The sequence below is a fragment of the Chrysochloris asiatica genome, unplaced genomic scaffold (genome assembly GCF_000296735.1).
Source record: "Chrysochloris asiatica unplaced genomic scaffold, ChrAsi1.0 scaffold00004, whole genome shotgun sequence".
In the NCBI taxonomy this organism is placed as follows: domain Eukaryota; kingdom Metazoa; phylum Chordata; class Mammalia; order Afrosoricida; family Chrysochloridae; genus Chrysochloris; species Chrysochloris asiatica.
The window spans coordinates 3,107,233-3,120,663 of record NW_006408522.1 but is presented as its reverse complement, the minus strand read 5'-3'; the positions used below and the strand labels follow the sequence as shown (position 1 = coordinate 3,120,663).

The 13,431-nt window shown below is 36.0% G+C and overlaps 1 protein-coding gene across 2 annotated transcripts in view; it reads right to left on the bottom strand.

Annotated features, from left to right (window-relative positions):
* Positions 1–246: 246 nt before the first annotated feature.
* The window catches only part of DENND4A (DENN/MADD domain containing 4A), a 105,717-nt gene continuing 92,532 nt past the window's right edge, over positions 247–13,431 (bottom strand). For both annotated transcript variants that reach the window (XM_006831519.1, XM_006831518.1), the window contains 6 exons: positions 13,206–13,404; positions 12,726–12,980; positions 7,752–7,869; positions 7,003–7,165; positions 6,773–6,837; positions 247–383 (listed from right to left, as the gene is read on the bottom strand). In XM_006831519.1, the coding sequence (XP_006831582.1) occupies positions 247–383; positions 6,773–6,837; positions 7,003–7,165; positions 7,752–7,869; positions 12,726–12,980; positions 13,206–13,404 (937 nt within the window). The remainder of the gene's footprint in view (positions 384–6,772; positions 6,838–7,002; positions 7,166–7,751; positions 7,870–12,725; positions 12,981–13,205; positions 13,405–13,431) is intronic.

Genomic DNA, 13,431 nt, shown 5'->3' with positions numbered 1-13,431 from the left:
AGTTAAAGGAGGGAGAGGAAGAAATGGGAAACAAAGTGGTTCTCTCCCCACTTGTCACTATTCTTTTCTTGAAACATTCTGTACATATACGAAGTTATCTGTACCTTCTATACGATTTACAAACATGTTTTTAAAAATTGGAGGAAAATTTTAGAGTCTAAAAGTGTTATTTTATACACAGACTATACAATACATATTGAATGTACATACACACACACACAGCACACTCACACACACATGCAAATCTTAAAGATAAGGCTCTCCGAAGGCTTTTCGACACTCCATCACGCCAGTGCTCGGTGGTCTATCACAGTTGTGTGTACTCTTGACTTGACTAGGTGTGAGGCGATCATATGCCATCTTGTACTCTTTATCAAATACATCTGAAAAAATCCATAAAGAAGAAAATATATAAGGAAATTTATGTCTGATGCTGCTAACAATCAAATTTCTATAATACTTCAGCACCACAAAAATCAGAGGCCGAGAAAAAAGAATCTCTAAGTCATCTGAAAAAACAAAAACAAACCCTAGAGAATTTTAAAGCTGAAAAGGAAACTTTGGAGTCCCTAGAATTTTAGAGATCGATTGCACAGTGAAACTTAAAAACATTTAAAACACCAACATCTACTATTACCAAGATGTCAAACGCCACTGCTATAACACAGGCTTTTTTTGTACCTTGCTTTTAATATGCCATAAATGAGCTGGAACTGACTTGAAAGCACTTGACAACAAATAATAAAAGGACTAAGAATAAATCATGGCATTTTTCATCAAGAGTAACAAAAATGTTTTCATTTCTTTTTTAAAACTTCCATCGCACAAGTCTTCTACTTCTTTGGTTAAATTTATTCCTAAGTGTTTTATTGTTTTTTTTATACTAATGTAAATGGAACGGTTTTCTTAAATTTCATTTTCAGACTGTTCATTGTTAGTATATGGAAATACAACCATTGTTTGTGTGTATTGATCTTGTATCCTGCAATGATGCTGAACTTGTTTATTCACTCTAATAGTTTTGTGTGTGGGTTTTCTAGGTTATTCTATACATATACATATAGGATCATGTCATCTGTGTATAGTTTTACTTCTTTCCAATTTGCACTGGACTGTGAACCACAAGGTCAGTGGTTTGAGTACACCAGCTGCTCTGTGGGAGAAAAATTAGACTTTCTGATCCTACAAAGATTTACATCCTCAGAAATCCTATGCAGGGTCACTATGGCTTGATGACATTAAACAACAGTAACAATTTGGATAGCTTTTGTTCTTTTTCTTGCCCAATTCCTCTAACTAAAATTTTTAGTACAATACTGAACAGAAGTGGTGAAAGTGGATATCCTTGTCTTGTTTTAGGCGAAAAAGCTTCATTAATCTTTCACTATTTAGTAATTTGTTAGTCAGGGATAAACTCTCTTTATCAGCTATAGATTTATTTATTTATTTAATAAATGGCCTTTACTGCTTCTAGTCCTAGTTTTTTTAATGTTTTTAATAATTAAAGTATGTTGGCTTTTGTCAAATATTTCTGTGTCTAGTGAAATGATCAAGTAGTTTTTGTCTTTTATTAAAATGCTACTTTATACTGATTTAGTATGTTGGATCACCCCTTACATCAAACTGGGATAAATCAAACTTTCATGGCACGTTGTCCTTTATCCTGCTGCCTTCAGTTTGCCTGTATTTTGTTGACCCTCTCCCCGAACCCCCACATATATTGAAGGACATGGAGCTCTGGTAGCATAGTGATTACGAGTAGGGCTGCTAACCTCAAGCTTAGCAGTTTGAAACTACCAGCCGTTCTGCAGGAGAAAGATGAAGCTTTCTGTTCCTAAAGATTTACAGCCTTAGAAACGCTATGCAGGGTCACTATGAGTCAGAACCGACTCCATGGAATATAACCAATCAGCCATATTGAAGGACATTGGTTTAGTTTCTGTATGATGTCTTTGTCTGGTTTTCCTATTAGGGCAATACTGGCCTCATAGAATGAGTTAGAAAGTATTCTGTTATCTGTTTTTTAGGGGGATGAGTTTTGAAGGAATGGTGTTAATGCTTTAAACATTTGGTAGAATTCACCAGTGAAGAATATCTTGTTAAGGGCTTTTGTTTGAAGCTTTTTGATTATTGACTCTTACTATTGAGGTTTTCTATTTCTTCTTAAGTCAGTTTTAGTAGTTTGTGTCTTTCTAAAAAACTGTCTATCTTATCAAATTAATTCATTTATTGGCATACAATCATTAATTATATACCCTTATAATCCTGTTTATTTCATGAAGGTCAGTAGTCGTGTTCCATCTTTCATTCGTGATTTCAGTTGAGTTTTCTCTTTTCTTCGTCAATCTAACTAAAGCTTTGTCAATTTTGTTGATCTTTTTAGAAACCAACTTTTGGTTTATTGATTTTATGTATTGTTTTATAAATTTCAACATATTTCTGCTCCAATCTCTATTATTTCCTTCCTTTCCCCTGCTTTTGGCTTAGTTTGCTTTTCTTTTTCAAGTTTCTTAAAGTGGGAGGTTAGGTTATAGATTTGAGGTTTTACTTCTTTTTAAATTTACTCATTTACTGCTACACATTTTCCTTGAAGCACTACTTTCACTGCATCCATATGTTTTGGTTTGGTATGTTTCTGGTTTTAGTCATCTCAAAATTCCTAATTCCCTTGTGATTTCTTTGCCCCACTGGTTATTTAAGAGCATGTTGTTTAATCCATGAATATGCCAAATTTGCTTCTATTGTTGATTTCTAACTTTATTTCATTGTGACTGAAGGACATACTATGTATGTGTTCAACTCTCTTTAAGTTTATTGAGACATGTTTTTTATGGCTTAACATATGTCCTGTCAGGAGAATCTTCAATATACACTAAAGAAGACTGTGTATTCTGCTGTTGTTGGATGGAAAGTTCTATAGATAGACACTGTAAGCTCTATTTAGTTTATAGTGTTGTTCAAGTCTTCTGTTTCCTCTCTGATTTTCTGTCTAGTTGGTTCTAGCCATTATTGCAAGTAAGCTACAGAAAATCTCCAACTATTATTGAATTGTCTATAATTCAATTATAAGTTTTACTTCCTGTGTTTGGTTTACTTCCTATTATTAGGTGTGTAAATATTTAATAATTGTTACACCATCTTAGTAAATTGCTAACTTTTATATCATTATGACATGAAGGGCTTCAAAAAGTTCATGGAAAATGGAATAGGAAGATAATGGAATTTTTCCATGTACTTTCTGAAGTCCCCTTGTATGTCCTTGTTTGTCTGTTATTTATATATCCACCCCAACTCTCTTTGGGTTACTGTTTATATATTATATATAGTTCTTATCTTTTTAGGACTTATGTATTTGTATCTTTGTATCTAAAGTTTGTCTCTTTTTATATAGCATATAGTTGAGTCCTATTTTTTAAACCCATTCAGCCAATCTCTGCCTTTTAGTATTGTTGCTGTTGAGTGCTGGTGAGTCAGTTCCAACTCATACCAACCCTGTATAGGGTTTCCGAGGAGTGGCTGGTTGAGCGTGAACCACTACCCTTGCTGCCTTTTAATAGGAAAGTTTTATCAATTTATACTTAATATAATTACTGATAAAATAGGATTTATGTCTGTCATTTTGCTATTTATTTCCTTATGTCCTCATTATTGCTTTCATTTGAATTAGCTAAGGAGACTTGGTGGTGCTGTGGATTAAGCACTGAGCTGCTAACTTCAAGGTCAGTGGTTCAATCCCACCAGCCACTCTGCAGGAGAAAGATGAGGCTTTCTGCTCTCATAAAGATGTACAGGCTCATGGTGAGTCAGAACTTACTCCATGCACATAACCACCACCACTCACCATGAGTCAATATTGACTTGATGGCATTTTTTTTTTTTTTTTTTGGTGTGGATCAGCAGTGGACTGCTAATCACAAGGTTAGCAGTTCAAACCCACTAGTAACTCCTTACAAACCCTACACATGGTACAACAAGGAAATGTTTTTAGTTTATCACTTTAATTCTGTTGTTTCTTTTACTATGAATTTTTATTCCTGGATATTCTTGCATGATTTTTTTTCCAGGTGAACATTAAAATAATTTTATCAAGTTTTAAAAAATTAAAAAAAAAAATAGTCTGCAGTGTTTCACAACCATTGAAGTTAAAAAAATAAATAAATAAAATAAATTCTCACAACACTGTGCTCAAAGTTTCCTGGTGTGAACTTCTTTACACCCATTCATCTTTCTTTTAGTGCAACTTTCTTCAAATTATCCCATAGTTATTTCAACTAGGTGATCACCAATTTAATGTGACATATGAGTGCAGGGGATAAGCACTAGACTACTAAATTCAAGGTCGGTGATTCAAAGCCACTAGCTGCTCTTTGGAAACCCTACACGGAGTTGCTATGAGTTGGAACTTACTTGACAACACACAACAAGGAGTGCAGGGTTCCTGGATTATAATTCTCTGGGAGCCCTTTTTAAAAAACAACAGAGGTGCTAAACAAGACTCTATTCAGCTTGCATTTACAGCTCAGTCTTTTACGGTCTTTATTGTTGCTGCTGTTGTTTACTGCCATCAGGTTGGTTCCAACTCATAGCAACCCTGTATAGGGTTTCTGGGGAGCAGCTGCCATGCTCCTCATGGCTCAAACCAATCTCACAGTCCAGCGCACTAACCGCATGCGTGCAATGCCACACCAGGAATGGAAGGTCATGTTAATATAAGCTGATTTCCCATTCTTTTATATGCATAGTTTTATTTTCTTCTAACTAGTGTCTTTACCCTTTAAATGTTTGTTTTATTTAAAGTAACATACATATTTAATAATTCTGTTCTCTAAGATGTTTGTCAACAAATGCGTAGTGGTTACAAAACAGACTGTTAATCTCAAGGTCAGCAGTTCGAAACAAGTTGGAACCAACTCTATGGCACGTTAACTATCACCACTACTACCAAGATGTTTGTCATTTCACCTATACATACCTTTGCTGCCAAATGTTACAAACTCGCAGCTTGAGATATCTAGTTAGGGATGGCTGCTCTTAGACCTCTTCTTTACTCATTGACTCTCCCAAGCCTCAGTGAACTTGTTGGGAAACTAATAACAAAAGGAGAACCCTTGTTCTCTATTCATGCTCCATCTGGTCTGACTGAGCAATCTGTATACTGCATATGATGGTTATATAACATCCTTCTTACTCTGATCCCACTAATAAATGGCTGTGGCAAATGTCACAGGCACTCAGAAATCCATTAGAAGTGTGGACGCTGAAGAACTAGATTGTCTTTTTGTTAAGACCAATGTATAACCTAATAGAATATGGCCTATTACATATCCTTTCATTAACTGGTAAGTAGGTTTATGTAGGACTTTCGAGTCAGTTACCATGGTAGACAGATGAATTACATGCATTATCATCATCCTATTCACAATATATGGAATCCTCGTGTGGTGCTGTGGGTTAATGTGCTGGACTGCAAGGGCAGTTTGAATCACAAGGTTGGTGGTTCAAGGGCTGCTATTAGTTGGAACTGTCTTGATGGCACTTAACAACAACAACATTCACAACATTATTAATTCTCAGAGTGCCAAACATCTGTTTGAAAACAAACCCTACCATCAATCTTATTTTTTCTTGGTAAAGGGAATTTCTGTCCTTTCTTAAGACTTGGAAGTGAAAATAATTTAAAATTTAAATTTAAAGGATAAATATAATAACTGAGAGAAGCAGTTAATTAACGAATACGTTTGGCACCTTCTAAAATATTTTTTGTTGCTGTTAAGTGCCATTGAGTCAGTTCTGACTCACAGCAACCTTGTATAGGGTTTCCAAAGAGTGGCTGCTGGGTTTGAACTTCCAATATTTTAGGAGGAGTCCTGGTGCTTTGCTTATCCTATAGCAACACACCAGGACCGCTCCTAAAATATTTAGCTACTTTAAATTCTTTCTGAAAGAGGCTTAAGAACATTAGTGATATTACATGATGGTTAAAACAAGGGATTCAAAATTTAGAATGCCTGGTTTAAAGGAAGACTGCTTGGCTCTAAAACTTCCTGGGAAACCCAAGATTAAGTCACTTAATCTTTTAGATCCTCAGTCTCCTAAATAATAATATGTGGATGATAACAGTATCTATCTTATTGGATTTTGGGGGAAATTACATGAGACAATACAGAGAAAGAACTTATTTCAATGTCTGGCACAAAGTAAGCCCTCAAAAAATGCTTTCTTTAGTTACTTATCATTATTATTCATTATTACTTGCTGCTATTGTCAGCTGCCAACAAGTTGGCTCTGACTCATGGTGACTTTAGGTATATTGCTCAACATGAAATGTTATCCAGTCTGGTGTCATCTTCAGGATTGTTGGTATGTATGAGTTCAGTACTGCAGCTATTATGTCAATTCATCTCATTAAGGGTTTCCCTTGTTTTTGTTGGCCCAACAAAACATGATGTCCTTTTGTAGCAATTCACCTTTCCTGATGAAGTTGAAGTCTCACCATCCTTGTTTCTAAGGAACGTTCTGATTGTCGTATTTCTTCTAAGACCAATCTGGTCCTTCTTTAGGCAGTTCACAGTACTTCTTTGCCAACACTACAATTTGAATGCATCAATTCTACTTCTGCCTTCCATTTACACTATATTACTTGCACATGCATATGAGGTGACTGAATTATAGAATATTAATATAATAATAAAGGCTACCAATACAATAAAAACACTTTAAAAGCAATACTACCATATACAAATGTTACATATTATAGAGTATGCTGAATTACCTATATCAATGTTTTCTCTTCCTAGTGCCACAAGTGAGAGAAATAGTATTTCTCTGTATAAACTCCTGCAGGAGAAAAGAGGTGGGGGAACCATCAGTATACATATAATCCATATGTTTTCTACAACATTTGTTTTGCTAATATAAACATGAGCTACTCTAACAAATTACTAAGTAAGCAGTATGAAACAGCTTAGAGAAATAGCATATTCATTTAAGAGAATGACTTACCGCTGTCTTTTAAAATGTGGACACTTACTCAGTGTCTCTAAAATCTGACTCATTGGTCCATAGACATCATTCCTTTTAATGCTTTTTACTATACTTTTTAACAGTTCCTGGTTAAATGAATTCTCACTTTTTTGCAGTAAATGGACCATTGGATACTTTTGGGCTGCAAAAGAACAAAAAGTACGTATGAAGTAAAATGTTCAATGTAGAAAGGAGAAAGAAAATAAGCAGCAATGGACAGCTATTAAAGAAATTACAAAGCACCAAAAATAAATTAAAGGCAATAAAGAAGAAAAGAATAGAAACCTAAGAATGAAGAAAGCAAGAAAAAGGAGGAAATGAAACAACTAATGACAAAATAAGCTTAAAGCTTCTTGTGCCCTTAAATAGTCAATAAAAATATTGTTTTCCTTAATACAGCCCTTGAAGGAGATTCTTTTATCAGTAGCCTGGAATGGAAACAAATTAAAAAAAAAAGAAAAAGAAGGATCTGGGACAGGCAATGTGCTGAAACTACAAAATATAACCCCTCAGCACATACACAACACGCCTCCAAAGAAAAGAAAATGTGACCTTCAGAGAAGTAGCACTAAAAAGATCAAAGTTAACACTCACTCTCAAACAAAAGAGTACGATTCTGACCTGTAAGACAAAAAAGTAGCAGTCAGTTATACATTAGCTTAGGACATATAAAGTAGGTACTTATTACGTTTATATGCTCCAAGTCAGTCTTCCATGATGACACTTACTGTGGGCATTCCAGAGGATGTACAGAGGTTGTCCTGGATCCTGATGTAATTTCATATTATCCCATAGCATTTGTATTAAAACATGTTTACTATCTTCTGACATACAGTGACGGGGAATCTGTGTTGTAGAATAAACATTAATTAATGATCTTTACCATCACTCATCTGTCAGTTCATCATACTGTGGTGGTTTGTGTATTGTTGTGATGCTAAAAGCTATGCCAGGGGTATTTTAAATGCCAGCAGGATCTCCCAGGGTGGGAAGGTTTCAGGGGCGCTCCCAGACTATTACAGACTAGGAAGAAAGAAAGGGGACCACTTCTGAATGGTTAGCCACTGAAAATCTTCTGAATAGCAGTGGGACATTGTCAGAATATTGCCAGAAGATAAGTCGCTCAGGTTGAAATGTACTCAAAATAAGACTGGGGAAGAACTGCCTCCTCAAGTAGAGTTGACCATAATGACGTAAATGGAGCAAAGACTGTGGGACCTTCATTTGCTGATGGGGAACAACTGAAAAGGAGGAATGGTGGTGGAGTTGGTTCCGACTCTTAGCGATCTTGTATAGAGTTTCTGAGGCTGTAAATCTTTACAGGAGCAGAAAGCCTCATCTTTCTCCCACAGAACAGCTGGTAGGTTTGAACTGCTGACCTTGAGGTTAGCAGCCTGATTTGTAATCACTGCGCTACCAGAGCTCCTTGAAAATGATAGACAGCTGCAAACATCCATAAGTATCAGAACACAGAATGTACAAAGCATGAAGTCTAGGAAAATTGGAAGCTGTAAAAAATGAAATGGAATGCATAAGGATCGATATTCTACGCATTCATGAGCTGAAATGGACAGGTATTGTTCATCTTGAATCAGATAATCATATGGTCGTCTACACCAGAAATAGCAATGGAGTTGCTTGCATTCATCGTCAAAGAGAACAATTCAAGATCTATCTTGAAGTATAATGCTGTCTGTGACCGATTAGTGGTGCTGTGGGTCAATGTGCTGAACTGCAAAACTGGCGGTTCAAGCTTACCAGCTGCTCCTTGGAAATTCTATACTGGTTCACTATGGGTCAGAACTGACTCTCAGCACATAACAACAACAAAAAGGGAGACCAGTTAATACCACTAACATTCAAATTTATGCACCAACCACTAAAGCCAGTGATGATGAAATTAAAGAATTCTTCCAACTTCTTCAGTCTGAAATTGATCAAACATGTAGTAATCAAGAAGCATTAATTACTGATGATTGTAATGCAAAACTTGGAAACAAAGAGGAAGGATCAGCAGTTGGAAAATACTTTGCAACAACATAAATGGAGCTGGTGTGGTGCTGCAGAATAAGCACTTGACCTCAGGTTGGTTTGAACAGCAAGATCGGTGGTTCAAACTCACCAGCTGGTCCTTGGAAACTCTATACAGGGTTCTATGAGTTGGAACCGACTTGACAGCACTTAACAACATACACATAAACCACACCAGATAGCATATAAAGGAATCAAACTGATTACATCTGTGGGAAGAGATGATGGAGAAGCTCCATATCCTCAGCCTAAACAAAGCCAAAGGGCAACTGTGAAACACCAATTGTTCATATGCAAGTTCAGGTTGAAGCTGAAGGAAATTAAAGCAAGTCCATGAGAGCAAAACATGGCCACGGATATATCTCACCTGAATTTGTGCATTAAACACCAGTAACTGAAGACCAGAAGAGTTGTGAGATGATATCAAGAACATCACACAGAAATAAAGCAAAAAGTCATTAAAAAAGTAGGAAAAAAAGAAAAGACCAACATGGATGTCAGACAAGACTCTGAAACTTCCTCTTGAATGTAGAGAAGCAAGAACAACTGGAAGAAATAACGAAGTGAAAGAACTGAACAAAAAAAGTCAAAGGGTAGTGTGAAAAGACAAAGTAAAGTATTATAATGAAATGTGCAAAGACGTGATGTCAGAAAAACAAAAGGGAAGGGCATGCTCAGAATTTCTCAAGCTGAAAGAAGTGGAGAAAAAAAATTCAAGGGTCAGGTTGCAATATTGAAGGATTCCGATGGCAACTAACAAGAAGCAGAAGATGGGCAAAATAGTGAATAACACAGGAAGCCTCAAAAGAAGATGGAAGAAATATATAATATTCACTGTACCAAAAAGAAGCAGCTGATGTTCAACCACTTCAAGAATAAGAACCAGTGATACTGAGAGAAGAGGTCCAAGTTGCACTGAAGGCATTGGTGAAAAACAAGGCTCAATTTGATGGAATACAAATTGAAATGTTTCCACAAACTGATTCACTCACTCATCTATGCCAAGAACTTTGCAAGAGAGCTACCTGACTAACTGATTAGAGGAGATCCATATTTGCAACTATTCCAAAGTAAGGTGACCCAACAGAATGTGGAAATCGTTGAATAATATCATTAATATAATAAGCAAGGAAAATTTTACTGAAAATAATTAAAAAACGGTTACAGTAGTACATTAATAAAGAGCAGTCAGAAATTCAAGCTGGATGCAGATGAGGACATGAATATCACTGCTGATGTCAGGAAGACTTTGACTGAAAGTAGAGAACATCAGAAAGATGTTTACTTGTGTTTTATTGACTATGCAAAGGCACTGGATTTTGTGGATCATAACAAACTATTGATAACATTGTGAAGAATGGGTATTTCAGAACACTTAATTGTGCTCATGAGGAACCTGTACACAGACCAAGAGCAGTCATTAAAATATAACAAGGAAATACTGAATGATTTAACATTAGAAAAGGTGTGCATCAGGGTTGTATCCTTTAATCATACTTATTCATAACAGTCTGTGATACACAGATGACACAACCTTGCTTACTGGAAGTGAAGAGAACTTAAAATACTTACTGATGAAGATCAAAGACTACAGACTTCAGTATGGATTGCATACTGTAAATAAAGAAAATGGAAATCCTCATAAATGGACCAATGATAAACGGAGACTGAAGTTGTCAGACTTCATTTTGCTTGGTTCTACAATTAACACTCATGGAAGCAGCAGTCAAGAAATCAAAGGACATATTGCATTAGGCATACTTGCTTCAAAAAACCTTTTTAAAATGTTAAAAAGCAAAGATGTCACTTTGAGGACTAAGTCTTGCCTGACCCAAGCCAATGATATCTTCAATTGCCTTCAAATGCATGTGAAAGATTGACAATGAATAAAGAAGACCAGAAATACATTTGAATTAAGGTACTGACAAATAATATTCAAAGTATCATTTGTTGTTGTTGTGTGCCATGAGTCGGTTCCGACTCATAGTGACCATGTACAGGGTTTCCGAGGCTATAAATCTTTACGGGAACAGAAGGCCTCATCTTTCTCCCGCAGAACGGCTGGTAGTTTTGAATTGCTGACCTTGGCGGTTTGCAGCCTGATTCGTAACCACTATGCATGGACTGTCAGAAAAACATACCTGTTTTAGAAGAAGTATAACACCCTTAGAGCCAAGGATGGCGAGACTTTGTCTCTTGTATTTTGTATATCATGCTTGATAAAGTGGAGGTCAACAAAAAAAAGAAAGAGCCCTAATGAGACGGAGTGACATGTAGCAGAAACAATGGACTCAAACCTAGTGATTGTGAGATGGTACAGGACCAGGGAGTGATTGGTTGTGCTTAGGGCTGCTATGAATTGGAATTGACTTGATGGCATCTAACATTAACAATGATCCTTACAGGATGAGTTTCTGCAAATACTGCAAAGATCTTTACCAACAATTTTTAGCATGTATGTGTGCAACAAGAAAAGAGAATAGATAATGACTGATTTGTATACATTTTATAACCTCCATAACAAAGTCCTTAGATCAGTGAGAACGGAGACCATACCATGAAAGACGAACCTTGCCCTGCTCGTGATGAGGGACCACAGAAAGATGAACCTAAGAGTCACATTTATTATTATACGTATAATTATATGTATTACCCTAAGAGCCTAGCCCACGTGACCCTGACAGGGTTAACCTTTGGTCACTCATTTATCATGTACTGAAAATCCAAAACACATGCACAATTGGGAACATGAAGTATAAGAAGAGAGAAGGCAAAGTTCCCAAACATGGAGGCTTTGCAGCTTAGTGTTGGTGACAGCACATGAAAAACTGAAAATACTTATATAGACTAACATATAAAAACACAAATAAATACACAACAAACTAACTGCCCAAATTTTAAGCAAATTCAGAATAAAGAAATGGAGAGAATAGTGGCACATGATTGTGCTATGAATTATAGATATCATCTTTAAAAAGCATTTGGCTTGTTTTTAAAGGAAGTATGAGGCATAATGCTAGATATTCAGGCAAAGTTTGAATATATATGTTTGCTTTAAAAGTAGGACTACCTCACAAACCCTTCTTATAAGATTAATTATATTCTTGTGGATATACAAAGTTCAAACTCAATTTTGTTGTTGTTGCTGTTTTTAAGTGCCATAGTCTGTTCTGTCTCATAACAACACTGGGGAGGGTTTCTGAGGAGCGGATGGTGGGTTTGAGCTGTTAAACTAGTAGTCCAATGCTTATTCTACAGTGCTACACCAGGATTCTGACTCAATTTTAGATTTTCCTAAATTTTACAAGAAGGCTAGACACATAACTTTATCCTTATTAATAAGACATTAAGAAGCAAAGCAATTATTGTGAAGGCAGCTAAAATAATTACAAGCTTGTCTGCTAACTTCAAGGTCAGTTGTTTGAATTTACCCGTCACTCTGTGGGAGAAAGATGAGGCTTTCTGCTCCCATAAAGATTTGCAATCTTGGAAAGCCTATTCAAGGTAGCTTCAAGTTGGAATCGATCGATTCAGTGGCACACTACCACCACCACCAACAACCATTCAGATCATTATTAAAAATACTTAGCATGAACATAAATGATTAGGCATATGCAAGCATTCCAATGGTGAAAGTAACATTGCCTTTTAGTCAATATTTACACTCATACCTTTGAATACTTGTTACAATGCTCAGAAGAAAGAATTAATCCAGGTAAGTTACTGGGCAAGTCAAGACGTCTAAAGTACCACACCAGGTTCCAAAAAACAATTGGATGATGGTCCACAAAGTCTGCTACTGTTATGGCATGATCACCTTCATTTTCCAATAAGCTTTCAAGTTCCTTCCATACCACTAAAGGACTAAGATATGGAACAGTGACAGGTTCTGGACTTGGGAGGTGCCACTCTAATCCTAAAGATTCCTGTTGAATACATAAAAACCATAAATAGCAAAAGTAAGAATAACACTAAAACCATTTTCTCAAATTCTTGTCAATGATTTTCACATAGGAAGAGAGGTACTATAGTATTATTAGGACATTAGAAAAATGTTTTTTTGATAATAGTATAACTGAAGCAAATATGATTATTTAGGATAAGGAGAACAATCTATCAAGGTCCACATTAAAAAAAACATAACCACATACTGTAGCTCCTTGTAAAGTAGCTGGCAGGCTGCCTGTTGGAATGAGCTTCTGTCCTCCAGTTTCTTCATTATCCAAGGGGCCATAAGTACTAACACTCCTGGCCATCGGAAATAGTGGACATTTTAACATACTTGTTTTTGATCTATCAGCAGGGATCTGAATACTTCGGGCACATGAATTTTCCTGCAGTTTAGATTTGCTTGGGCATTGAAAAAAAGAAAAAAAA